General features: G+C 36.4%; 1 protein-coding gene across 1 annotated transcript in view; it reads left to right on the top strand.

Moving 5' to 3' along the window:
- The window catches only part of LOC130542959 (uncharacterized protein C8orf34-like), a 108,992-nt gene that overhangs the window by 24,703 nt on the left and 57,847 nt on the right, over nt 1-26,442 (top strand). The window contains exon 3 of the mRNA XM_057308163.1: nt 24,619-24,704. Within this exon, the coding sequence (XP_057164146.1) occupies nt 24,619-24,704 (86 nt within the window). The remainder of the gene's footprint in view (nt 1-24,618; nt 24,705-26,442) is intronic.

Consider the following 26,442-nt stretch of genomic DNA (forward strand, 5'->3'; position numbering starts at 1 on the left):
GGATGGGGGTACAATTCATATTTTAAACCATGCCAAGTTAGACTTTCTGATGTAGCTCTTAGGCTATCTTATATGTTTATAATGGAGAGAATACCTAGAACTTAGATTTATAAAAACATAATCTAATATGATACTCATGGAATAGGCTATGTTGTAAAAGCTAATTCTCTACCATAGATTCAGCCAGGAAAATGTGGGTTCAATTTAGTAATGTCATAAGATCGGAAGAAAAATCATTGCCAAGATGAAATTCACATTCGTGTAATGAAGAGTCCACTCCTTCAAGTGAGCTAATATAGAGGTATTTATGATATGTTTTAGTAAATCCATTTTGATTTAAAATACACATGGAAATAAGAAAGGCAACTTTCAATTGCGTATACAGGCAACATGCAACCATGAGTACATTAAATTATCTGGATATTTCAGGAAAGTACCTATTATGGGGTCAGGGAGGATTGTCCTTTGGATCCAGTCACTCCATTTTATTACCTTCCCTCAAAGGAATTCATGAGTTAATTACTTGACTCTCTACTCAGAATTCTCTACCTTTTGGAGAAGCAGGTAGGAAAGGCCGCAAGCAACATTTCTTTCTCCGCAGCTGCCTCACCTCCAGCTGCAGCTTTCCTTTAGTTGAATAAAGGCAGCTGGCTGATAGGTGTTGCGGCCAAGGCTTCCTCTTACATTTGCCCGAAGCACTGAATCCTGCTTACCTGTGAATACAGTGCCAGCCCTTTCCACCTTTCTCTCTCAGATCATTCGTACCATTTTCCACTTTCTCCTGACCAACAATCACACTGGCCTTCTGGCATTTCCTCCAACAGGAGAAGTGCATTTCAGTCTTGCTCTATGGCCCTTGCTATTTCCCCTGATAGGACACCTTGCATGGCCTACTCCTTCATTTCAAATGTCACCTCATGAGAGGGGCCTTTCCTGATCCCAACTCCCAACAAGTTTCACACTTCTTTCACCACATGCTTCCTCTGTCTCCCGCTGCTAGAATACCAGCTGCATGAGGCCAAGAATCTTGCCTGTTTTGTTTGCTGTTCTAATTCCAACACTAAGAACAGTGGGTGGAACACATGTAATTATTGAATGGTTGAATAAAATAGTGGCAAGTGTATAAGGCACATTACTTACTAGAATTAGAAATAACTGTTGATTTTTATAAATTTATATCAGATATTTTATCTACATCAGATATTTTTCTAAGCATTTTATATACTTTAATTCATTTAATCCTGACAATATCAAAGAGGTTGGGTAATTTGCCCAATGATACACAGCATGTAAATTGCAGAGCAGGGAATTTAACCAAGAAGTCGTGCTCCAGAGTAGATACTCTTTCTTCCTTTGCTGCCAACAATGGGGAGAGGTAGGTTTCAGAGGAGGCTGGGAAGGGAGAGTATGATGTCGCTGTGGCATGTGCCTATCCTGGTGAGCTAAATTTTTTATAATAAGTTATCCTGTCATTTTCTCATTAGCATGATAAATATTCAGTAAAAGTGAATTGGCCAATGTTACTTTGCCTGCTCTTGTCCTAGCCCCCTTAGGGTGTACGATCTAAACAGACATTGCTGTTTAAGCTAGAGTGAAGGGATACTCAGAGTTATCAAAGAGTTTGGAATGTTTCCAACCAAGTAACTTCACTATAATTCTTTAGAGAGGGATGTGTATATGAAAAAGAAAATTTGGACTTCAGAGTCACTATGCTAGACTTTGTGTTGGTAGCAGGGTTTACAAGCACTGAGTCTGCCTCTTATGAGTTGACCAGAAAATCATCACAAACAGACCCAAATTGCATTTGACTCATGTAGATTTGAAATAAAATTTGCTTGTATGTGTTCTTCTTAAGTAGGTTTGTCCCAAATTATATTTTGGCTTGCATACAAATTTCTATTTAGAAACTTACATTTAGAAAAAATTGACACTTAGAAAAAATAAACTGATTAGTGTTTTTCTTGGTTTTAATATGATTTTTGCTTTTTTAAAGTGGCTTAAATTTGAAACAGGAAAATACCACTTTTTATCTTTACTATTATTTTATCATCTTGCCATGATAAAAATTAAATAAGCCTCTAGAAAGGCTAACTAAGAAAAAAGAGAGAGGGCACAACCTATTACTAAATCAGAAATAAAAGAAGGGACATCATTACAGATCTATAGTCATTAACGATAGTAAAGGAATACTATTACAACTCTATGCCCACAAATTTGATAACCTAGATAAAATGGACCAATTCTTGGAAAGATGCAATTTACCAAAACTCACACAAGAATAAATAGATAATGTGGATAGACCTGTATTTATTAAAGAAATGGAATCAATAATTAAGCCTCCAAAACAGAAAGCACCAGACTCAGATAGGATTGCTGGTGAATTCTACTAATAGAATATTTAAGGAAGAAATGATACCAATTCTCTACAATTTCTTTCAGAGGATTGAAGCAGAGGGAATACTTCCTAACTCATTCTATGAGACCCAAATTGCCATCAAACCAAAAACACAAAAATATTATAAGAGAACTACGGACCAATATTTCTCATGAACATAGATGCAAATGTCAATTGCTTTCCTAAAGAACAGTAATAAGCAAGTGAAATTTGAAATTAAGTATACAATACCATTTAGATATCCAACCCCCAAAATGAAAACTGCAAAACTCTGGTTAATGAAGTCAAAGAACTAAATAAATGGATAGGTATTCCATGTTCATGAATGGGAAGACTCAATATTATCAAGATGTCAGTTTTTCCCAACTTAATCTATAGATTCAATTGCAGTCCCAGGCAAAATCCCATCCACAAAAGGTTATTTTGTGGATATTTACAAACCGATTCTAAAGTTTATATGGAGAGGCAAAAGACAGAGTGGCCAACACAATTTTGAAAAAGAAAAATAAAGTTGTAAGGCTGATAGTAATCTACTTCAAGACCTACCATAAATCTAAACTAATCACAATAGTGTGGCATTGGTCAGAGAACAAACAGATCGATGGAACAGAATGGAGAAACTAGAAGTAGGGAATAGACCCACGTGACTGTAGTTAACTGGTCTTTGAAAAGGAGTAAAGGTAATAAAATGGAGCAAAACCAGTCTTTTCCACAAATGGTACTGGAACAACTGGACATCTCTATGCAGAAAAACAAAACTAGACACAAAACTTACACCCTTCACAAAAAATGAACTCAAAATGGATCACAGACCCAAATGAAAGATGCAACACTGTAAAACTCCTAGAAGATAACAAAGAAGAAAACCTAGATGACCTTGGGTAAAATGATGCCTTTTTAGGTACAACACCAAAATATGACCCATGAAAGAAATAATTGATAAGCAGGACTTCATTAAAATTAAAAACTTCTGCTCTGTGGAAGACAATGTCAAGAGACAGAGAAGACAAGACACATTGGGAGTAAATATTTGCCAAAACATATCTGAAGAAGAACTATTACCCAAAGTACACAAAGAACTATTAAATCTCAACAATAAGAAGACAAACAACTGAATTAAAAAATGAACCAAAGATCTTAAGAGACCTCTCACCAAAGAAGATATACAGATGGCAAAGAAGCATATGAAAAATGCTCCAGAGCAGATGTTACTAGGGAAATGCAAATTGAAACAACAATAAATTTAAAAAAACTGAACACAAAATACTGACAAGGATGTGGAGCAACAGGAACTCTCACTCACTGTTGAGAATGCAAAATTATACAGCCACTTTGAAAGATAGTTTGGTGCTTTCTTACAAAACTAAACAGTTTTGTCATTCAATCCAGCAATTGTGTTCCTTGGTATTTACTCAAATGAGTTGAAAATTTATGTTCACACATAAACTTGCACATGGATGTTTATAGAAGCTTTTCTCATAACTGCCAAAATTTGGAAGCAACCAAGATGCTCTTTAGTAGGTGAATGAATAAATAAACTGTGGTACATCCAGACAATGGAATGTGATTTAGTGTTAAAAGGAAATGAGTTATCAAGCCATCAAAAGGCATGGACAAAACTTAAATGCACATTACAAAGAGAAAGGAGCCAATTGGAAAGACTAAACACTATATGGTTCCAACTATGTGACTTTCTGGAAAAGACAAAACTATGGAGACAATAAAAAGATCAGTGGTTGCCAGGGGTGGTGTGGACTGGAACAGATGAATAGGCAAACCACAGAGGATGTTAACTCAGTGCAAAGCTTTTGTATGATACCATAATGATAGATACATGTCATTATACATTTTTTCAAACTCATGGACAATGCCAAAAGTGAACCCCACTGTAAACTATAGACTTTGGGTGAGTATGATGTGTCCATGCTTGTTCATCAGTTTTAACAAATATACCACTTTTGTGGGGAATGCTGATCATGGGGGAGGCTGCACACTTGTGGGGACAGGGATTTATGAGAAGTATCTGTACATTCCCCTTAATTTAGCTATGAACTTTTAAAAATTGTTTTAAAAAATTCATAAGTTTTAATAAAATTTTAATGAAGAAAATAAAACAAAATACATCTATTATTTATAGTATGGGTTATTACATCACTATCATTTATGTTGATTTATTGTTTATTTGAAGATTTATTTTTGCATGTAGAAAGAATAATTCTAACAATGAAAGAAGAGATCTCACAAAACTCATGGTGATTAACTATCACAAGATATAAAAAACCTTTGATAGCCAAGATATAATTTTCCTTGCAAATAAATCAAACTAAAGGATACCTCCCTATTTGTTTATTGGTTTACTAAGTAGTGTATGTATAATAAAATAACAAACTCAAAAGTTTATAATTCTTTTTGTCTATCAAAATAAGTATATTCCTTAATGTTTACCAAATGATTTTATGCCTTAAAAGTTAAAAAAAAACAAAAAACCTTCATGGAGATGTTTTTTGCTTTCTTCTTTTAGAATGAATCAAGTCAGACAAGAACCAAAGCTGTCCAAATTAGATATCCTCTTCCCTGATTTCTAAATCCTTAATTTCAGTTTTAGGAAATACTTGTTAAACAGAAGATTAATGTCAACAGTTCAGTTATTATCTCAGTGGTTGTAGATTTTTTTTTCTCTTCTGTACCAGATTTTCCTGCTGAGCTAAGTCCAGGAGCAGCTGCTGTTGTTACAGCAACTTGGTTAAATTTAATCAGTATTTTTTGAATGCCTACCTTGTGCGAGGAACCATGGTACTAACTAAAGAAAAAATGAGACTTCATCAAGGATGCAGTCTCGTGAGCTGAATGTAATAAATACTTCAATGACAGTGATTTGAAAACTAGCCTAATAGCGTTCATTGTTCTTGATCCACTTTAATTCATTTTTATTATTAATGAAAAACATTTTACACCAATATTTTAGTCAATTCTTCTAATATGTGAATAGGTGTTTATCAATGGGCCAATTTTCTAGTCACTAGGTGACTGAAAAGAACAGGGTCCAGGGTAAATGTTTTTGCTTTGGATGAAGGAAACCAAATTCTCTATCCTAACTGATCAGCGAGCACACTTTGAAAGAGACTTCATAAAGATATGAAATCAAATCACTTTCCAACAGCTTAACTCAGTGAAATAAAAACCGAAGAAAAATGAAATGCCCTTGTAAAATATTTAACAATGTAAACCTGAAATTTTAGGTGAGAGTTACCTAGTAATTTAGAAATAATTGAGAGTTCAGAAATTCTAGAAAATAATCTGTATATTTAATAGATAATCAAGGAAGGCCCTTTTATACTTCTATTTTCAAGTATAAATTTATATAAAATACATTCTTTTTTTCTACATGACAATACAAAGCTACTATAATTAGTCTCAAAAATGCATGATTTTAGGGATGCCTGGTGGCTCAGTTGGTTAAGCATCTGCCTCCAGCTCAGGACATGATCCCAGGGTCCTTGATCCTTGGGATCAAGAGCCCTGCATCAGACTCCCTCCTCTGAGGGGAGCCTGCTTCTCCCTCTCCCTTAGCCTGTCATTCCTCCTGCTTGTGCTCTCTCTGTCAACTAACTAACCAAATAATCTTTAAAAAATGCATGATTTATTTATTTATTTATTTTTAATTTTGAACCTCCGTTAAAAATCGCCTTTGGGTCTAAATACCACATTGTCCAACACAGGAGAAATATAAAATTTTCCTCAGCTCAATGGTTCAAGAAAATAGGTGGATTTAAGGAGTTTATATTGGAAAAGAATAAATAGAGCTATATATATTTGAAAGGCAGTCCCATGGAAGAAAAAATATACTTATTTTTGTCACTCCAAAAAAGCAGTACTGGCACTACACTACAGGACACACAGGCTTTACTTCAACTTAAGGACAGTTGGGACAACTGGAGTAGTAGAAAAATAGGAAGGTCTGACTTCCAGCTAGTGTAACTGCTTGATTGCTTGAAGTGCAAACAGATGCTAAATAGCGCTCTGGTAGAGAATCTGTGCAGAATAAGAGATTGGGCAAAATGACCTGGTAGGCAGAAGTAATATACTAAGTAAATTTCTGGTGTTTAGAAGCCATCAGTTAGTGGTGTTTTGTTACAGCAGCCTGAAGGGACTAAGGCAATGTTCTATGCATTTTTCTCAGCTATGAATAGAACTCTGAACTGAGCTTGAAGTCCCACATCTATCATTTACTGAGCCACTTCTTCCAATCCAACCAGGTGGGAATCTTCGTGTATCAGTAGGGTGTTCTAGAGTTCCAAGGAAGAGATGCAGACCACTAATTGCAGTGATGGAGCTTTACTTTAAGGTATATTATCATCTCAGGGGGGCACTGTCCCTTCAGGTCCCCTTTACCCAACTCTGGGATGGGTTTCTGCTTCCCCAGAGAATTGAGAAAGATGCTTTTCATTGTTGAGGACAAGTAACATGAGCACAATACCTCTGTTCACTGAGCAATCATGCCTCCCGGATAGAGGGCTTGAGCTGACCGCATCAGAGCCACTCATGACTGTGGAGCTTCTGTATTGAGGCTGTGCTGCTGTCCTCCCTGGTCAGCAGGTCTCTCTTCTGTCCTGTGTCATAATTTCCTGACTAGGTTAAGTCACCCAATTATGTTAGGTGACTTAGTGCTAGGACTTTTTCTTATAGCACTTTAAAAAATTGTGACAAATCAATAGTTACTGATAATGATAGCCATTCAGTCATTGGGCTTTTCTCTTCTTTTTAGAAAGTGGGCTCCATGTAAAAATTAGACTGAGTCTGTCATACTGTCTCATTTATTTTTCCGAATATAGAGCAACGTAACACACATACCATGTGCTCAATGTTTTAAATAGCCAGATGGATAATTGGCACCAATACTTTCCAAAAGTGGAATTGCCGTGTCTAGAGTCACAGCTGGTGCCACCTCTAAAATTATGAGTGATAGTTAAGAGGGGAAATCTGACAGCCACTGAAGTTTCCTAGACGAATTAGGGTTTTTCAAACTACATTTTATTTTTGGATCCCCACATTTTCTTTAAGAACTAAAAATTAATTCTGTATTTTCATTTTAAAGATGAATCAGAAACTATGAGCATTTTCCGGTTCATATGGAAGACCATCTGATCCCTGAGAACTGTCACATGATGTGAGTTCCCACAGGTGTTTAAGATTTACCAGTGCCACTTAGTTGCAAGTTATTTAGAAGAACAGCTGAAGCTAATATTTCCATGACATGTTAGAGCTAAGTAAAGGCCAAAATATGTCTTAGTTTACTCAAGGAACTAAATTTCTCAATAGTTCAAATGGAGAAAAGTGGAGGGACATGTGAGGACATGCATAATAGCAGAGTCATGCTATAACTGTCAGCATCACATATACATTAATAGCTTAGTTTCAGCCAAACCTACATCTATAATTGTGTTAAATTATTGCTGACAATTTAAATGTTTATTTTATAATGTTGATTTTATTTAATTTACAATTTAAAAATTTTATAATTAAGAATTGTCTAAGGAATTTAAACTTAACAATATGGTTCATTTCTTATTGTATTAACATTTTAAGTTAATTTAAATTGATGCTAGGCTTCCAGAATTCTTTCCTTTTAAACAGTTTACTGAGGTTTGAAATTCAACTAGCTGGACTAGTGCATTCAGTACGCGGAATCACTGTGCTAGAGGCAGTTTAAGTCAGAAATAAGCAGTGTTGAATTAAATCAAGTTGCACTAAAGTATTAATTTGGAAATTAAAAAAGTAAGTTTCAGAGCCTAGACATATTCACATTATTTTCTGGCTAAAGGAATTTTATAATAGATTCATGAATTTTTTTTTCAAATCTTGTTTATCTTTTACAAATTGAGAAGCAGTCCGTTATATTTCCATTGAGTTTTCAGGAGAAACAAAATATTTTGTCCACCCCTATGTGGAAAAATACTCTTAGAGATTCCACAGTTTATTGACTCATTGGAGCCAAGTGCCAGCAAGAGAGACTGAACGTCAAGGGTGGCTATGGAGATTTAGCACTGATTATGGACCCAAAGATTTTTTTTAGTACAGTCACATTAAACAGAAAGAAATCAGGTGTTTTACAAATGAATCTGACAATAGTGAGAACACGGAGAACTCTGGACTCTCAGACCCCTGGACTACCAGGATGTTGTCAAATGATTTTACATATATCGTTTGGAATATTGTTTGCGCAGATTGGTTTTTGCTCAAGAGGATATTTATAAGATTTAGACAAAATTATGGCTTTGGATTGATTTGTGAATATCGATCCTCCTCACTGTTGAAATTTTAGAAACGGAACCAGCAGTCAGGCTCCATTAGATGGTAAGGAGCTTAAAATTGATTGCTATGAAGAGGAACAAAGACCCCATTGTAGCAAGGAGTATTGATCTGTTTTCTACAAACTACCCATTTCTCGAAGTGCTTGGAGAAAGGGTGATACAAAGGGGGCGATTACACTGGTTTGCTTTGCCCCTCTGGATACTAAACAGAAAGAGAAACAAAGAAGCAAAAACCCTGACATATACAAGTCTAAAACATGGGTAGAGATCAAAATGACAAATTTGATCAGTCTGAAAAGAGGTCTCAGTTGCAGAAAGAAAATGTATCTCCCAACCGCTTTTAAATATTTATTTTAAATATTTATTGTAGTGCAAAATCAGAATCTACACGTAATTTTTCCAACAATTAGAAGAAAAAAATAGGAGGTAGTTTGACAACAATAAAAAAGATGTTACATATATATTTTTTCATACCGGGCTTTGGGGAAACTTCACTTTCAAATTATGAAAATAATCATGAACGTTAGACGTGGGCAGAACTGCTTCTATAAGCCAGTGAGCGCTGACTACCCACAGGCAGTGTAACTCACAGATAGCAGGGGCAGACGCAGAGCGGCACTCTGCTTACCTTCAGGACTATTTTAAAGGTCGGCAAATGTCTTTATTTTATTTTAAATGTGTCTACTTTAATTTTTTAAAAAATTTTTATTTATTTATTTGACATAGAGTGGAAGAGAGAGCTAGAGAAATCACAAGCAGGGGAAGCAGCAGAGAGAGAGGAAGAAGCAGGCTCCCCACTGAGCAGGGAACCTGATGCAGGGCTTGATCCCAGGACCCTGGGGTCATGACCTGAACCAAAGGCAGACACTCAAAGGACTGCACCACCCAGGCGCCCCTGGTGAATGTCTTTAAATTGACTTTTAAAACAAACTAAAAAATATCCCCATGAAAACAGTAAGCATTATGTGTAACATCCAAAGGAGAGCGAGTTTGCTTATTTCTCTGTTTCTTTCATCTGCTTTATTTCACTTGTTTCTACTTCCCTTTTCTTTCAGTGTCTGAATGAAGTCCCCTGGGACCAACCAAACCTTTGTTTATTTTAAATGTTCAATGAGCTCAGGAAAACAGTGCGCTGGGGTTTTCTTCTGAAATTCAGTGTGTGTGAGTGTTGGCCTGGGATATGTCTCCTTCGTGGCAAAAATAAAACACAAGATTACCACTTAAGAAGAGAAAGAAAATTGGAGAGGACCTAGGTACCTTCTCTAGAATGGTTCCATATCACAGAAAGACAGTTTCTAATAGGCATAAAAGTATAAGGATTTAGGGGCCAGTTTGTGTAGATATTGGGATTGCAAAAGAATTCAAATTGTAAGCAATATTCTTAAATTTTATAGAGGAGTGTATTGCTCTGAATAAGAGACAGCCATTTAGATAGCTAGCCATTCTTCTTTCTCCAAAGTCATGAATTGTCTTTACATCTTTTATTTATCTTTCAGACTTGAATAAGGGATAAGAATTTAGAATAATTGCTGTTTTGTTATGTATTATTTACTGTATTATATGAACTATATATTCTATTAGTAAGCAGTAGTTAAAATGAGAGTATGATCATTTAAATAGTTATATAAATTTCAAATATCCTATTTTAGTCAATCTCAAAAATTCAGAGATTTGTACCAGTTGTTTTATTATTATAACCCTCTGAAACTAAGGCACTACATAAGCAACATAGTAACACTTTTCTGGAAGAAAACGATCTATGATAATGGCAGTGGTAAAAGAGTCCATGAATGAATGCGTTGTATATTTAATGTGTGAACCTATTGTTATCCCAAACTTTCCACTCTATCCTTCATTTATTTTTCGCAACCAGAGCTCCTTCTCACTATCACTTTCATTACAGTTAACACAAAGACTTCAGAGGCATAGAGTTCAGATTAAATTCAAGTAGTTGACTAAATTCTCAAAGTGCCATGATCAGGAAAAAAGGTGGGGAGGGAAGGGTGAGGATGTGGTAATTCAGGGTCAGAACTGACATTCATTCAACAACTCAGACTCAAACATCTTATGTCTGTAAAGTGCTAAAACAGATGATCAGTCCGTTCAAATTCCCAATGAATGAATTCAGCGAAATTGATCAATGCAGTGGCCTTATATGTAATATTGAAACAAATATGTTCCGGTGAGGCATGGATTTGGAAATTGCTTCAAAAACAAGGTGAAGGTATCCTTTGCTCCACAGCATTTTGAAGCTATGGTTGTTACAAAGTGCCAGCTGTGTACCAAACCCCACTGGAGGCATTTGGAAACATCGCTGATCCCTACAGACAAGTCTTCCAAGTGGGTGCTTTTTAGCCTTATTCTGCAGATGAGAAATAAAGTTCAAAGGGACTAGGTAGATTGCTTGAGGTCAGAAGGTTAGTAAGTGGCACAGGTAGAATTCCGAGCCCTGCTCAGACTTGAAAGCCCCAATTCTTGTATTATATGGTGCTGCCTCCTAGCTTTAAAGCAAACTGTTGATCCTAATTTAGAATTAGACACATTTTTTCAAATAATTTATTGTACTGCCTAATCCATTTTTAGAATAAAAGGCTAATGGAATGGAGTTAGGCATGTTATTTGTAAGAAATCAAAAACTTAATTTGTCAGGCTACAAAAGTACAAATAAAACAGAGATTTTTGCCCATGTTATTGAGATGAAATGATTATCCTGTTTTTATAGGTTATGAGCTTCATGACTTAGATACTATACTAGAAATTTAGAACTCAATGTAGTAATAGCTTTACACTGAGATGTCAGTTATTTAAATATCCTTTTTCTAGCTATGTTTTAAGATAAAATTATTTAGCTGCTACTGTGGAATGAAAACACGACAAATTATGAATTTTATAGGTATCTTGAGTCTCTTTATTACTGTGCTTCATATCAGGGATCAAACGCTTTCTTTCTAGTTCTTAGTAGGTTTATTTAACGTTCAGATTCTTTTTAGGTTTCTTCTCAAACGTTAGCTTGTCAGGAGACTATGCAGACGCTCTAGTTGAACGCTTGTGTCTCCTCAAAGTTCATATGTTGGATCGTAGACCTCCAGGTGATCGTACTGGCAGGCGGTGATGAAGTCATGAAGGTGGAACCCTTATCTTCAAATTGCATTGCTATGATTTGATAATTGACCCATCTCCCTGGGTGAGCCTGCAAAATAAGGATAGCATGTAGTGAAGGCCTTGAACCTCGGACTCTCTCAGTGCCCCCGGTTTGCTACTTACTGGCTGAGTGTGCTTGAGCAAGCTAGACACACTGCAGCTCCCACGCCATTGTCAATGACTTTTAAAATCCATTTAGGAAGGAGGTGAGAATCAGGAAAGCGCACCAAAAGAGTAATGTTGCAATGTACAAGATGCTATTTTGTTGTTCAAATAAATAATCTCTCTTCGCACAAGCAATATCCTCAAACATCTACTGATTTCCTATGGAGATGCCCCTGAAATTCCAATCTTTATAAGCCTTTTTTTAAGTGCCTCTAAGGTTTTATTTTATTTATTTATTTATTTATTTATTTATTTATTATTATTTTATTGGATGTTTCCTAAGGGCTATCCTCTTGGACATAGGAGGGCAATTGTTTCATCTGCAAATTAGTTACCTAGATAAAGCCCCTGCCTTAAAAAATTTTAGGAATATAGGAATAGACCTGAAGTGTATTTAGCATATTTTCCTTTCGGAACATTAAAACAAGGTGTTTGAAAGAATGACACACAATGAAGACATGTTATTCAAGTGATTTGATAAATGATGACAGTTTGGTTGAGAAAGGATTTTTACTTAAATGCTACCTCTATGGATAAAATAATCATAAGAAATTGCTTTGGCAGAAAATAATGAGTTCCTTCGTTTTGTGCATATATATATATATATATATATATATATCTTCAAGAATACCAAACATGATGTGAAAAGAGTAATTTTTGAAAGTCTGCTAATACATAGTCTTGCTTAAATACCTTTCTAATACTGTAATAGCAATAGCATTATGGACTTTATTTTGTTGTCATAATATGGGAGGATTGATTTAAACGACTCTTCCTATTTTTTCCCCCACTTTTGTTTCCTTGCTGGCACAAGATGAGGTATCTTATGTAAGAAATAGGGACAAAAGTAAAAAATTATATTTCACATCATTATCTATATCTGAAAGCTTATTTATTCACTTGCTTGACATTCTGGACCTCCCTGGTACACTTTGTAGTAAAATTGAAATTGCAGTTACTTTCAATTATTTGTTATGCTAATTACCTTTATAATTGGGTCACAACTCCTGAATAGCCTGCATAAGTCATATCAAAGGTATAATTATATTAATTTTATTTCTATTAGTGTCTTCTATTAACTAGCTTCAGAATTGCCAAATAGTTAATTAGCTTCACTAATTTAAAAGAAATATTTTAGAATCAAACCAGACTGGAGATACTATTACTATTAAAACAAAGAATACGAAATGTCATTAAATTCTGAATTTTCTGATAACATTGCAGAATAAAAACCAAAATTCTTAGAGTATGTAATATTTTTAGTTATAAACATTAGTGCTCAAAATAGAGTATGAAATTCCCCAAAAGAAAAGCCAATTGTTTTGATATCACTGTCCATGATGTATTATGTTTCAATAAATCTGTGTTTTTAGGAAAAGTCATTTGAGGATTTTAATGAATTTTCTTCAGAATTTTTAATATAATGATTTATTTTCTCACTTGAAACCAGAAATTCTAGAGCATCTAAATCATGCAGTATAAAAGTCAGGAAAATAAAATCTATGGAGTACTAACAAGATTTGAAATATGATAATTATACAACGATAAGTTAAGAAATACTTAAGACTCCTTGGAAAAATCTTATGTACAAGCTAGGTCTTGGTACCAATAGAAACCGTTTTTAGTTTCCTAAAGCAGAAGACTCAGAGAAAAAAAATTTCACTATAAACAAATTCTGTGAACTTCTTGAGAGATCAATCAATATGCACATCAGAAAAAATAAATTCTAGACTAAGGTAGCTAAAATTTAACAAAGCAGTGTTTAGGTTCCCTAGTAAGTCACTGACTTTATTTCTTTTTCTACAGTGTTATGCCAAAAGATGAATCATCCTAATATCTTTATGCTTTATTGGCTTTTCCAATTATGCAGACATTTGTATTCAGTGTTGTCCTTCTTAAGAATTTTAAAAGCATTGTTAAAAGAATAAAAGAATGCCTTTATCTTTTCTATTATAATCTCTTCAGGGATCCCACATATTTAACATTTTCTAAACCGATCTTGTTTGCCAGATCACCAATTTGCTTACCAGAAAATTTCATCATGCTGTCCAAATACTAATATGTATGACAATTTTATATTGAGGAATCAAAAAAAAAAAACAACCAAACTATTATTACACAGGGCCATGTTAAAAACAAACCTAAACCAGCCAAGCTTCCTGTCCCACAACAATCTTACAACATAGAAAAGATCTCAAACTCAGAGATAATGCTAAAGATTGGTTGACTCAACTGGCAACTGTTTATTGCCTGTTAGGGGTACATCAGGGCTACATTAAAGCATGGAGGAAAGGGGAACCGTGTTTGTATGCTTAAATGTTTTGTATTCTACTGTCCTTTATTGAAGCATGGAGAATTACCTTGTAGGGAAGTCAGGTTATAAATTCCCCACCTGGAGCAGCCTTTCAGTTTGATGTAGAAGCAAACTGGCTCACCTTTCTTAGGCTATGACTTCAGTGCACAGTGGTTTCAGATTTCTGAGTGTATCTTCTCAGATTTCCCCTGTCCTCTATCCACCATCCCTCCTAAGTAGATGGAACTTGGTAGGATTTGCTGGGACTTCCTTTATTTACTCCTCCCCAAAATGTACAACTTTATCAAGAAGGATTACCATGAGGCTGCCCATGGTTCATCCCTTCATGCTAGTTGCATACCCAGTAACAATTGCTCAGTTTGTGATACTGCATTTCACTGGCAACAGTTCCTCAGTTGCCATCTGTGAGCAGATAGAACCCTGCTAAAACATTACCTCTCTCTGGTACAAAGTAATAGCACTCATAATTTGGTAGTTTCAGTATACCTCATAATTCTACTAGCTATCACAACTGATACCAATTCCAAATTTTGTGAAATGGAAAAAACAAGGAACATAAACCATCTGACTAAGGCAGCAAGATTCATTGTCTCTACCAGCACTATAGCAGAAAAAAGTCTGACAGGGTTGAGTTTGTTTTTAACTACGAGAGAGTGGGAGAAAGAATGGCTCCATACAGAAGAACTCCGCCATCTAACAGATGCTTCCAGGGGGATATAGGAGAGAGGAGGTGGACTTCTGTCAGGTACATGTGTGAGGCAGCCTTCTGGTTTAGTACTGTGAGTAAGGGTCTCTGATTAAAGAAAGGAATGGCTAAGGAAGAAACAAAAGTTTTGGCAGTTTTCCAAAAGGGTGTTTTGACTCCCCACACAATCCCATTTTTCAACCTGTTAGAAATCAGCTCTTTAAAAAGACCTCACACAGCAGCCACTGACCTAGATGCCTGCTGACCAGGCAATTCTCTGACTTGGGCTAAGTATATAGCATCCTGAGCTCAAGAGGAATCTGACTTGGATTTTTAACCTCATTAAGATGGAATCATACATGCCTGGGAATAAAGTTTAGTGTTCAGCTAAAAAAGTCAATACCCAGTAAGTTCGAGTAGGAAAAATACTAACATCCCCTGGTAGATCCTTCTCTATTTTTGGTGTTCGAGGTTTGGCACAATACTATGACCACCTTGAGAATGGATGGGAGAAGCCATCTCCTTGTGTAGCTGTGAAGAAAGGAGGCACTACAGAGAGGACAGTCCCCTGGCCATCAGTATCAGCGCCACCTGGGAACTTCGTAGAAACAGAAATCCTTGGGCTGTAATCCAGACCTTCTGAATCAGAAACTCTATAGATAGAGCCCAGCAATCTGGGTTTTAAGGTCCTCTAGGGGAGTCTAATGCATACTAGAAATTGAGAACCACTGGTCTACAAAGTCAAATAAGCACCTTAATTGCCTATTTTGCTTAGATATATTTTTAAAAGGGTCCTCTCTAGGGATAATGGCAGACCGAAAGCATACCTTCACTTTGCCAGATGGTAGACATGAAATCGGGTTAAAAATGTGCATGAATGCTGTGTTGGAGGAAGCCTGAGGATTCCAATGCCCAGAGCTGCCTCTGGATCAGACCTTCTGTATTTGGCTGCTTTCTCTTGATGTTTCTTTAGCTCCAGAGCTGTCTGGCAATTTGATTTTAATCCTTTGTCTTGGCCACCTCAGTTTCCGGACGGTTGGAGTGCCTCCACTGCTGTCCTTTGTGAGTGTAATAATCTGGCCAAGATGTGGGAGTCCGTGGCCCACATTCTGGTCACATCTGCCTGGAAACTGCTCTAGTAGTCGCAAAGTGTCTGAGAATCAATCCTGCTCCATGCCTGATCTTCTCCACCTGACTTCGCGTTGACATTTGTACCTTTGAGTTGAGACAAAGCAGAGGAGACCGAAAACAAAATATCTATTTTCCACGTGTGCTTTCCTCAGATTTAGCTTTCAAATTCTTAAGCCTCTGCCAGGAGAGTAATTAGCAGCCCAGATTAGAGGCCACCTATGGCAGCTACATGTCTGCAACTGGCCCCGCAGGAGAGCACTCTACCTTTGACAGAGAGTTACAGAGTTTGCAGACCCATAGCTCATTTTCAGGAGATAGGAAGTTAAAAGGAAAATTTAGCAGGAAAGAGCGTGGTTTTTATCTCTGTGTTACCATCAATCCTTCTATTTTAGAGGCTAACGTTCAGAGGTTCTTGCGAATGAGGGAGAGAATTTAAAAAGCAATATTTAAGGGAAGCCCTCTGGTGAAGGAGGATGTTATTCTCCCGCCTTCTGCTTTCAGGAGAAAGGTGCTTCATCTTGTTACCTTGTTACTTATCCTCACGTGACCTAAACAAACAGAGTCAAGAAAGAACATGAGTGTCTCAGATGAATTCTGGAAGGAAGATTTTAAAATGACTATGCCAAGATGAGGGAAATCGAGGGATGGCTGGAAGGAGTATATGCTGGAGGCTCTGGGGGGTAGACCTGTGTTGGAGGTCCAGAGAAGGCTGCTGAGGAGTCAGAGAGATGGTGGCAAAGGGCCCGAGTCACAGTAAGCCGACCATTCACCTCACCAGAGGGTCAAACCGGAATGGCCAGGAGTAAGGGAGAATGCCGGAGTTGTGTCTGCGGGTTTGGAAAGGAGTATGGGAGGAAAAAGGTCCAGGTAATTCCCTGAAGAACTTAGGGAGGAGGACAGCAAAGTTCCCTAGACCAGCAGCTGTAGGATAGAAAAGCAATTACAGTAAGCATTTAGTGAATTCAGAGAAATGCCGTTGAAATGATGTCGTTATTCAAGGGGGCACAAAGGCAAATGAATATACGAGGCCCCAGTTGTGTCAGGAATCTCAGGCCTGGTCTCTGACTTCACGAAAGCTTGCAAAGAAATTAGAAAGATCATGCAAATCCATGCAGGTCTCATGCCAGATTGTGGGCTCAGTGGAGAGCTTGGCCTTTGAAGGTCCCCAATAAATTTTTGATGTTGATGACAATTTTGGCTTTTTTAAGACTTCAAAATTGAGTGAGTGACAGTAAGTTGTTAGAACTTTTCTCAAAAAATAATTCTGGAGACATACTGGAATCCTAAAATGGAATATTAACGTTTAGAAGGAGACTTAGAAATAACTTGGTGACTGATACTATGAAAGCGGCTTTTGTGAATTAAAAGCAGACTTTGGAGGGGGAAGATAAGTTCATTTCTAACCGTTTGAAGAAAATGGTTCAAAATTTCTGAAAACTGAAACTGTTTATTGTGGTTCACTTGCTCTAATTGACATTTATTATGATATATTATTTATTTTCCCATGAAACAGAATATCATATTCTTCAAAACAGCTGACCTAAATAGTGTATCGTATTCTGAAGTCCTTTGTAGAGGTTTTAGAATCCAGAAAGGACAAGCCTCCCTCCACAGCTCCACACAGTCTTTTCAGCATCTCCACCTCTACCTATATGTCTAAAATTCATTTTACATTTTTATGTCCCCAACTAAATTCCACTTAATCCCCAACAAATCATTGCCCCCCTACAGTCTGTGCTCAACACAGTGCATTCTTCTCAGAGCAGAAGTCTGATCATGTCACTCTGCTTCAACCCTCCACTGGCTTCCATTTTCATCAGGGAAGAAGACTAGGAATTTCAGCATCAAATTTCTAGATAACATTGTATAAAGTTCTGCTTCACCTAGCCTCAGCTATACCTATCTCTCTCTCTCTCTCTCTTTTTTTTCTTTGCCTAATCAAACGTTAGCCTTATCAAAGCTCAGTTCAAATACCACCTACTCTATTAATGCTTCTCCAATTAATCCAGATTTTGTTTATCATGTCCTCTGAACTATACAGGCTAAAAATCTTAGGGTTGGCATTTAATTTCAGGCATACCATAGTGTATTCAATTCTTGGTTCAGAGAAACATTTGATAAGTGTCCATTCTAGTTATAGGTAGATACTACTTTCTTCCAGAAAGTATTCAGAGAAGATTAAAATATGTAATATATAGCATAATAACATAAAAACAGAAAGATGACCGCTCACGAATTTGAGTGTCTCCTAGGCCAAAGCGAAAAAGTAAGAATTCACTTATTTGAATCTTCTCTCATCACATCACAGAGTTCAACTGGATTGACACTTAATAGCAGAGATTTAAAGAAAAGGGAAATATGTCTCCTTTTTGAGTGTTTTGGATTTTGTTTTTTAAGTATAAAAGAGAAGTGGCACTAATCATCTTTTCTATTCTCCTGCTGCTACAATATTCAAAATTTCCTCCTCTGAATGGATATGGAGTAGTATGTTTTTACTGACCATTTTGGACTAGGACTAGGCTGCTATTTGTCCCTGTTTTTGGTTTTCCTTGTTTCTTCTTACAGAATGAGACATTGGGATCAACTGAATCTCAAAACATCCACAAACACCAAAATTTGAGCCACTGCTATAGCTACTAATCTCCTAAATGAGTGTCAGCCTTCCTTTTCTTGACTGGTCCATCTTCCTTAAATTGATTTTGTAAGACCCAGGGACTTTTTGATAACATTTACTTAACCAATATCTATTGATCACATACATGTGCCTGGTACCATGATAGGCTCTGTGATAGACATTATAACAGTCTCTGAGCATGCAGTCTTTCATTGGATCAGTCACTATCAAGACTGAGTCAATGGAAGATGATTGTTGACTCACAAACTCACAGATAGAATATACTAATAGGTATAATAATAGCATTTCCTCTAGCCAGGTCTCACTGGTCAATATAAAATTAAATCTGATTGATTTCTTTTAAAGCCAAGCACATTTACTGTCATTATCAGCCCCACTTGTATGTCATTTCACATACTTCTTATTAACAACTATATCTGCTCATATTTCTAACTGTAGCAACCAGCTTTGTGCCCATGCAATCTTTAGCATCTCACTTTTGCTAGTACCTTTTATATCTCATTTCCTGCCCTGGGATGACCAATGAGAATCACTCAGTACTAATGTATATGCAATTTATAGGTTCAGGATTATCAGGGCTCAAGGATCACCATTGACCAGGAGCCTATGGATAAATTCTTTACCCTTTTGTCCTTCAAGTGGACACGTTTCATAAGGATCCTCAGAATTTTTGTGGGATTGTGCAGCAGCCATCTGTACAGAGGCTGGCTCAATAACACGTCCTTGTATTGGCTTTCTCTCCTTTTGCATTTTACTCCTGCCCCCCAGATCATACAAGCACTGGCACATAAGCCTCTGTCTCATGTTCTGCATTAGGGAGAACCAGGCTAAGAACTGCTTAACCCTAAATATACACAGGATAGTGTTACCTCTTTTCAAGGAAATGTAACTCTACTACAGTGTTCTGTAGAAAATTCTTCATATATACTGTGTGCCTGTTTTCCCATCCTTATCCCCAAGGTGAGCTAATCATTAAAAAATGCCTTAAGAAATCTCTTTTAGAGCTTACAATGTATCAAACTCAACCTAAGCTAGGTTTTAGGGATACAAATATGAAAAATAAAATTCCTGCCTTTAAGGCACTTGGAGTGTATTGACAAACAGATGTCTAAACAGACAATTAAAATATAGTTAAACAAGAGCAGTGGTAACGTTTTGTATAGATGATAAGACTTCTGGAAGAAAAGCTTCTGAAAAGAGACTCTAGAATGAAAAACTAGGATTATTCCAGATAGTAAAAGGGGGGAAAGTAAGTCATGCCAAAGATAATTATACGATAGTCTAGAGACTTAATAACCAAATATCTGCAAAAAAGTAAAAGCAGTGGAGTTTATGGAGTATAAAAATCAAAGAAGATGAATTTGCAGAGACAGGTAGGGGTTGTGCAATAGAGAGACTCAAATGACTTGGTAAGGAAACCATAACTCATCTTGCAGGTGATGAGAAGCTAGTAAAAATGGTAGCTCTTAAACTTTTCTGAGTCAAGGATTATTTTGTAAACCTGGTTAAAGTTACTGTCTCCCTGTCCAAAAAGAGCACATCTGCCAAAAACTTTCATTCTATTCATTGTGAATTATTGTGATTCCCCTAAAACCAGCCCATGGACCCTCTAAAAATACTCATGTTAAGATCTCTTGCACTAAAATATTTAAATCATAAGAGTAATATGTTTGGATTTGTTTTGAACATTCTGGTAGCCATATGGAAATGGATTTTTGAAGGGCAAGTTTCTAAGTATGACCATCAGTGTGGACACTACATAATAATCCAGGTGAATAAAAATGAGCAGCAGAATTATAGTAGTGTATAAAGAAGAAGTGATGGATTCAGGAAATCTCCTTAGGAGGCATAATTAGCACCACTGGGATTGATTAGCAAGACAGGGTGATGATGAAAATGAGTTTGCTTTCAGACATGTTGCCTTTGTGATGCTTTTGGTACATCCAGGTAAAATGTCCTGCAAAAATATGGCTACACCAGTCTTGAGCTGAGGACTCAAGATAAGGCTCTAAAAAAGTCAATCTGGGGCGCCTGGGTGGCACAGCGGTTAAGCGTCTGCCTTCGGCTCAGGGCGTGATCCCGGCGTTATGGGATCGAGCCCCACATCAGGCTCCTCTGCTATGAGTCTGCTTCTTCCTCTCCCACTCCCCCTGCTTGTGTTCCCTCTCTCGCTGGCTGTCTCTATCTCTGTCGAATAAATAAATAAAATCTTAAAAAATAAAAAAAATAAAAAATAAAAAAGTCAATCTATATGTGATTAAAACCATGAGTAAATGAGCTGATTCAGAGAAACGGTATAAAAGAGAGTGGGAAAAGAGTGTTCATACAAAGTATAGTTGAAAGTTAAATAAGAACAAGGTTTGAAAAGTTCCTGTTTTGTATGGAAGTTAGATCAGACAGTCATTTCAGAATGGCAGAGACACAAACCAAATTAAAATAGGTTGAGGAATGAATGAAAACTATGGAAACAAAGGCAATGAATGAAGAATATTTAAAGAGTTTGGCTCAAAGAAGAATGAGCAAGAAAAAGCAACAGTTAGATGTTTGAGATAATTATGGGACGGATTTTGTTTTGTGTTTGTTTTTTTTTTTTTTAAGGCTGAAAGAGAAATGAGCTTGCTTCTATGCTGTGGGAAATGAGCAGTGGAGATGAACAGAACGAATAGTAATGGATAAAATAAATTAAGGTCCAAGAGAGACGAGATGAGGAGATCCAAATCACCAGCCTAAATGGATGGTCTGAGCCTTACACAGGAGAGAGGGTCTCTATCTTCGTGAATTGGAAAGGTGGTGAATACTAGCTGGCGTGAAGATAATTCTCTAGGTGCTGTGTGAGGGGGACTAGCATATCTTTCTTCCCTAATATATCATTTTTCTAGGTGACCTAAAAAAGAGATAAAAATTTTGTAAAGACTTTGGAAGGAACGGAAGAAAAACAACCAAGAAGCCAAGAAGCCCAAGTTTAAAGTTGGAAACCATTGACTTTTACTCACCAATCCGGGAGTGTCCGATTTTCTCTCACATTGTTCCAGGTGCACATGTGTAGGAAAATGATGGATTAATACAGGATTAGGGTCTGGTTGGTCAGTAATGACAGGAGGATGTAGGTGCATGGGAACTGAGGAGAACGCAAGTCCCAGCTGAGTTGGACAGCACTGGAATGAGGGGAAGCCAGGTACTGGGAGAAAATAGAAATTGGGATCCATATTTGACTGAAGAGAAAATGTTAAGGAAAGTGAATTTGTGAAAGAGCCTAAAGGAGGTGAGTTTGTTGTCAGAGAACAGAACATTGGATTTAAAGATTGCTGACATGGAGCAATCCTGGGTTAACTGTCCTTGGGCAAGGGAAGGTGAAGTAGAAGGGAAGAGCTCCAGATCTGAGATCAAGAGACTTTGAAATTAGTGGGTAGATACACAAGAACACAGAAATCATTCAAGGTGATAATGATGCTTGAGTTGAAGACGAAAACTTTGATTCTGAGCAAAGTCTCCACAGGCAGAAAGAAGGAAGGTGAATATTTCTAATCCTGTGTTAGCTGAGGTTGAGGGATTAGGCAGCCTTCTTTGGAGAGGAGGCACCTCATATTCTTAGAAGAAAAAAGGATGTAATGTTCTTAGAAAAGGGTTTCAGTGACGACAAGGTGGAACAGGAAACATTTTGTTTAGGTACTGAGACTATAAGAGAGCGTTTAATATGGAAAAGGAGTTTTAGAAAGCAAAGAGAAAAGTTTTGGTAGTATAAGTAAAACTCTTGTAGTGTAAAGAAAAAAAAAAGATTGAACTTTTGCTAAGACTGTATTTCCCGGACTTGCCCACATAACCCTTGTTTGCATAGTGCCTATTAACCTCTTACAGAAGTAGTGCTGTGTGGATTACAGTTTGGGAAACCTTGGCGGAGCACTCAAGGATAGCAGGGCTGTGAAGCATTCCTTAATGGAGTTGCTGCCAAGTCACGGTAAATCCAACTCGTAAGGTATCTGGAGGGCAGTGTTTGGACAAAGATGAGCCAGCTTCAAGGCCACCCAATTTGTTGGGTTGTTTTCATGGTCATTTGTCTTTTTGACTCAGCTAAATTGAGAAGTCTGTGAAATCAGGATCAGTTGTAATTTATTTACTTCTCTACAACATCAGGGTTATTACTGAGCATATTAATAAACACAAAATAAATCTTTCTTATTGAGGCTTGCAATGAACAAAAAGAAATTTACAACTTAGTTTTTATTTCTTGTTTCTTTCTTTCTGCCTTTGTTGGAGATTTATTTTCCATTTAGGTTTTTAACCTAATTTGAAATACCCAAATGTGTTGGAGTTCGTTGCCAATTTTTAATAATACTTTTTACTGACACCTTTCAGTATTTCATGTTTCTATATACTTTCTCTTTGAAAATTTGATGAAATGGACTTAGACAAAGAAAATGTGAAAAGACTATTTGATCTTGCAGATTAACAAAGTATTTATTCTAATTATTAGAAATAAACAAAATAAGAAGAAATAATTGGACAGGTTTGAGATGTAGCTAAATCATTTAAAAGTGATGTTGTTCTTTCAAACTAAAATTTTGAAAATTAATTCAAAGTATAAAATCAATCAAAAAAAGTATAAAATGTACATATTTGACTAAAAAGTGTTATAACTATCAGGAAATTACTTTTGACAATTCTTTAGTTAGCTTATATAATACAGTAAATATGGTTTCATGTGTAGAAGGTAATAATGTAGCCACTAGCATATAATATGCACAAAAATGTGCAGAATTTAATATTAATATTAATTTAACATTAAAAGAATAAAGATGAAAACATAATTTATAGTATTTATAGTTACACAAAAGGTAAAAAGTCATGCATATGTGCTTGAATATGCAAAAGCAAAATGCAATTTAGTAGGTGATTCTACAGTGGCATATAAAAGCAAAGATGTAAAACAGTTGAAAAGTTTAACTTCTGAGCCCGGTACAATTATGAATTGTACTTGAGTTTGTATTTTTAAAAATATTAATGCTATTTGTTATGCATTTATTAATATTCTCCCATGAGGGCACTTGCCATCAGGTAAATACAAGAAAAAAATATGGGCACTGATAGAAACTTATGATCTCTGGATTATTTGATATATTGTCCTCCAATATTAGCAGAGTTTATTCTTAGGACAGTGTTCCAACAGTTATTAATAAGCTCTACCTCCTTTGATAGAGTGATTTCACAGTATAATATAAATCCAGACTGTTTGAATTAGATATTGCTAATCTCACTACAGTGACGTGGACACGGAAGTTCAGAAATATATTGTCTTCCCTTCCTGAAGACCCATGGCTATGAGAACCCCAGGGAGTCACACAGATTAGGAATCTTAACTTCCATTGTTGAGACTTACCTTGACCTGCTGGTCTTTAAGCTCAAGTTTGGTTGATTTGAAGAACTGTGTTTAATAAACTTCTGTGTAATCATGGAAACCCTCTCATGCCCCTGGATTCAGAAGTATGGTGAGCCCGCTGTGTTGGACTCCTGCTTTTCTTTCACTCATTTCCCCATTGTAGTTTTAGTGAAGACATTTGCTTATAAACCTTCCTCCAGTTAGGCTGAGAAGAAAAGCAAATTTAGCCTAGACTTATTCTTCCCATGTATATAGGAAAAAAGATGATGATGATGAAAGACTTGTCCTTAAAGGCTAGAAAAACAAAAACACTACATGACAAAGGCTTTAGTAAACCTGTATTTCTACTTTGAAGAAGGATTTCTGATTTTAAGTTTAAAATTTCATAGTCACATCCAGTAGTATATAGTTCATATTTCACAATTCGACATTATTCGAGGTTTCAATGATCATTTTTAATTATTTAGGCTTCAAGGAGACAACTTGGCAGAAAGGACAGAGGAGACATCACAAGCACTTCATTCTCCAGATGAAATAGTCCCAGATTCTTTGGGTAAGTTTTAAATCCAACATTATTTACTGTAATTGAATGGGACCTGAAGATGAAAGAAAGAAAGAAAGAAAGAAAGAAAGAAAGAAAGAAAGAAAGAAAGAAAGAAAGAAAGAAAGAGAAAGAAAGAAACTAAACAAACATCTTGCCCTTCATGAAATCATGGTAACGGTCAATCATACATACCTCGGGCTGTGTGTGTCAGAAGGTTAAGGGCAAAGGAGAAAAGGAAGCAAGGTGTGTGAATTCTGAGGAGCAGCCTCGTAATGTCTGTGCCTAATTTAGGTACAAACAGGTCAACTATATGTTCGCTCCTCCCCAAACTTTGTCTCTACTTTCAACTTCTTTCTGTAACTTACATTGCGTAGTCCCATTTTCACATTATAGATCCCTTCAGACTTTCCCCGTGGAAATGTCAACACCATACTTGGTTTTCCTCCCTCTATCTCAGCCCTATATTAAATTGGTCTCATAATGTGGCAGTGAATTTCCTCTCCAAACCAGCCTCCTCTTCATTTTCCCTGACACTACCGCCTTTATACTTCTGTCCTTTTTCTCTGCCTACTGGAACAAGCCTGTTAACAGGTACTCCTTGTGCTGTCTTATCTCTTTTAGTTTATTATCTTACTAAAAATAAAGCTGCTTCTTTACCCCATTTTCTATAGGACACAATTCAAACTCCTTAACACAGCATATTATGGAGTGCCTGGGTGGCTCGGTAGGTTAAGCATCTGCCTTCAGCTTGGTTCATGATCCTGGAGTCCCAAGATCACACCCTGCACAGGGTTTCCTGCTCAGTGGGGAGTGTGCTTCTCCCTCTTGCTCTCCTCCCCCGGCTCGTGCTCTCTCTCTCTCTCTAATAAATAAATAAAATCTTAAAAAAAGACACAGTGTATTAAGTTAATGTCAGGGCACTTCAAAAAATTCCTGCATAAATAAAAAAGTACATATAGTGCCATGACAGTGACGTCTAAGATACACCACCGCTTCATCATTCAGTGTTCTGTCTAGATGCGGCCAGTACATGCAGTTGAGGTAATTAGAAAAGAAGCTATGGGAAAATATTTTCCTTACATTTGGATAGAGAAGGACATATTAAAGAAGGTGAAAAAAAAATCCCAAACATAACAAAAAATTTGACTCAATTATAGAGTGTTAAAAACTCCTATTCATCAAAAGATGCCAGAAATAGGTGAATCAATAAACCACAAAAGTGCAAAATACATTTGCAATATATTTGTCACTGGTTAAAGATTAATATTTAGAATACATAATCAACATACAATTTCATAAAGATCAACAAACCAATAGAAAAATAAGCAACAGATATGAACAGATATCTCACAGAAGAGGAAACACAAATGATCAATGAACATATGAAAAATGCTACCTACTTTAGTAATCAAAGAAAAGCAAATTAAGACCAGAGAGGGATGCTGTTGTACAATCTTTGGTTTGGTAAATTAGGAAATCTGGCAAAAATAAGTGCTGGTGAAGACAGAGATGAAAGGAAATGCATACACTCTAGGTAGGGCATAAACAATTTTGGAAACAGTTTTCCATTATTTTAAAATCTTGAATATTCACATAATCTAAAGCTCAGAAACTCCACTTCTGGGTGAATAGCTTAGAGAAACAAGTCTCATATACTATGAAATATGAACAACCTTTGTCGATAAGCTGGTGGACAGAAAAATGGATACATTGTGGAATTTGTCCACACACACACATAGTATGGATG

This window comes from Ursus arctos, unplaced genomic scaffold (genome assembly GCF_023065955.2).
Source record: "Ursus arctos isolate Adak ecotype North America unplaced genomic scaffold, UrsArc2.0 scaffold_6, whole genome shotgun sequence".
Classification (NCBI taxonomy): domain Eukaryota; kingdom Metazoa; phylum Chordata; class Mammalia; order Carnivora; family Ursidae; genus Ursus; species Ursus arctos.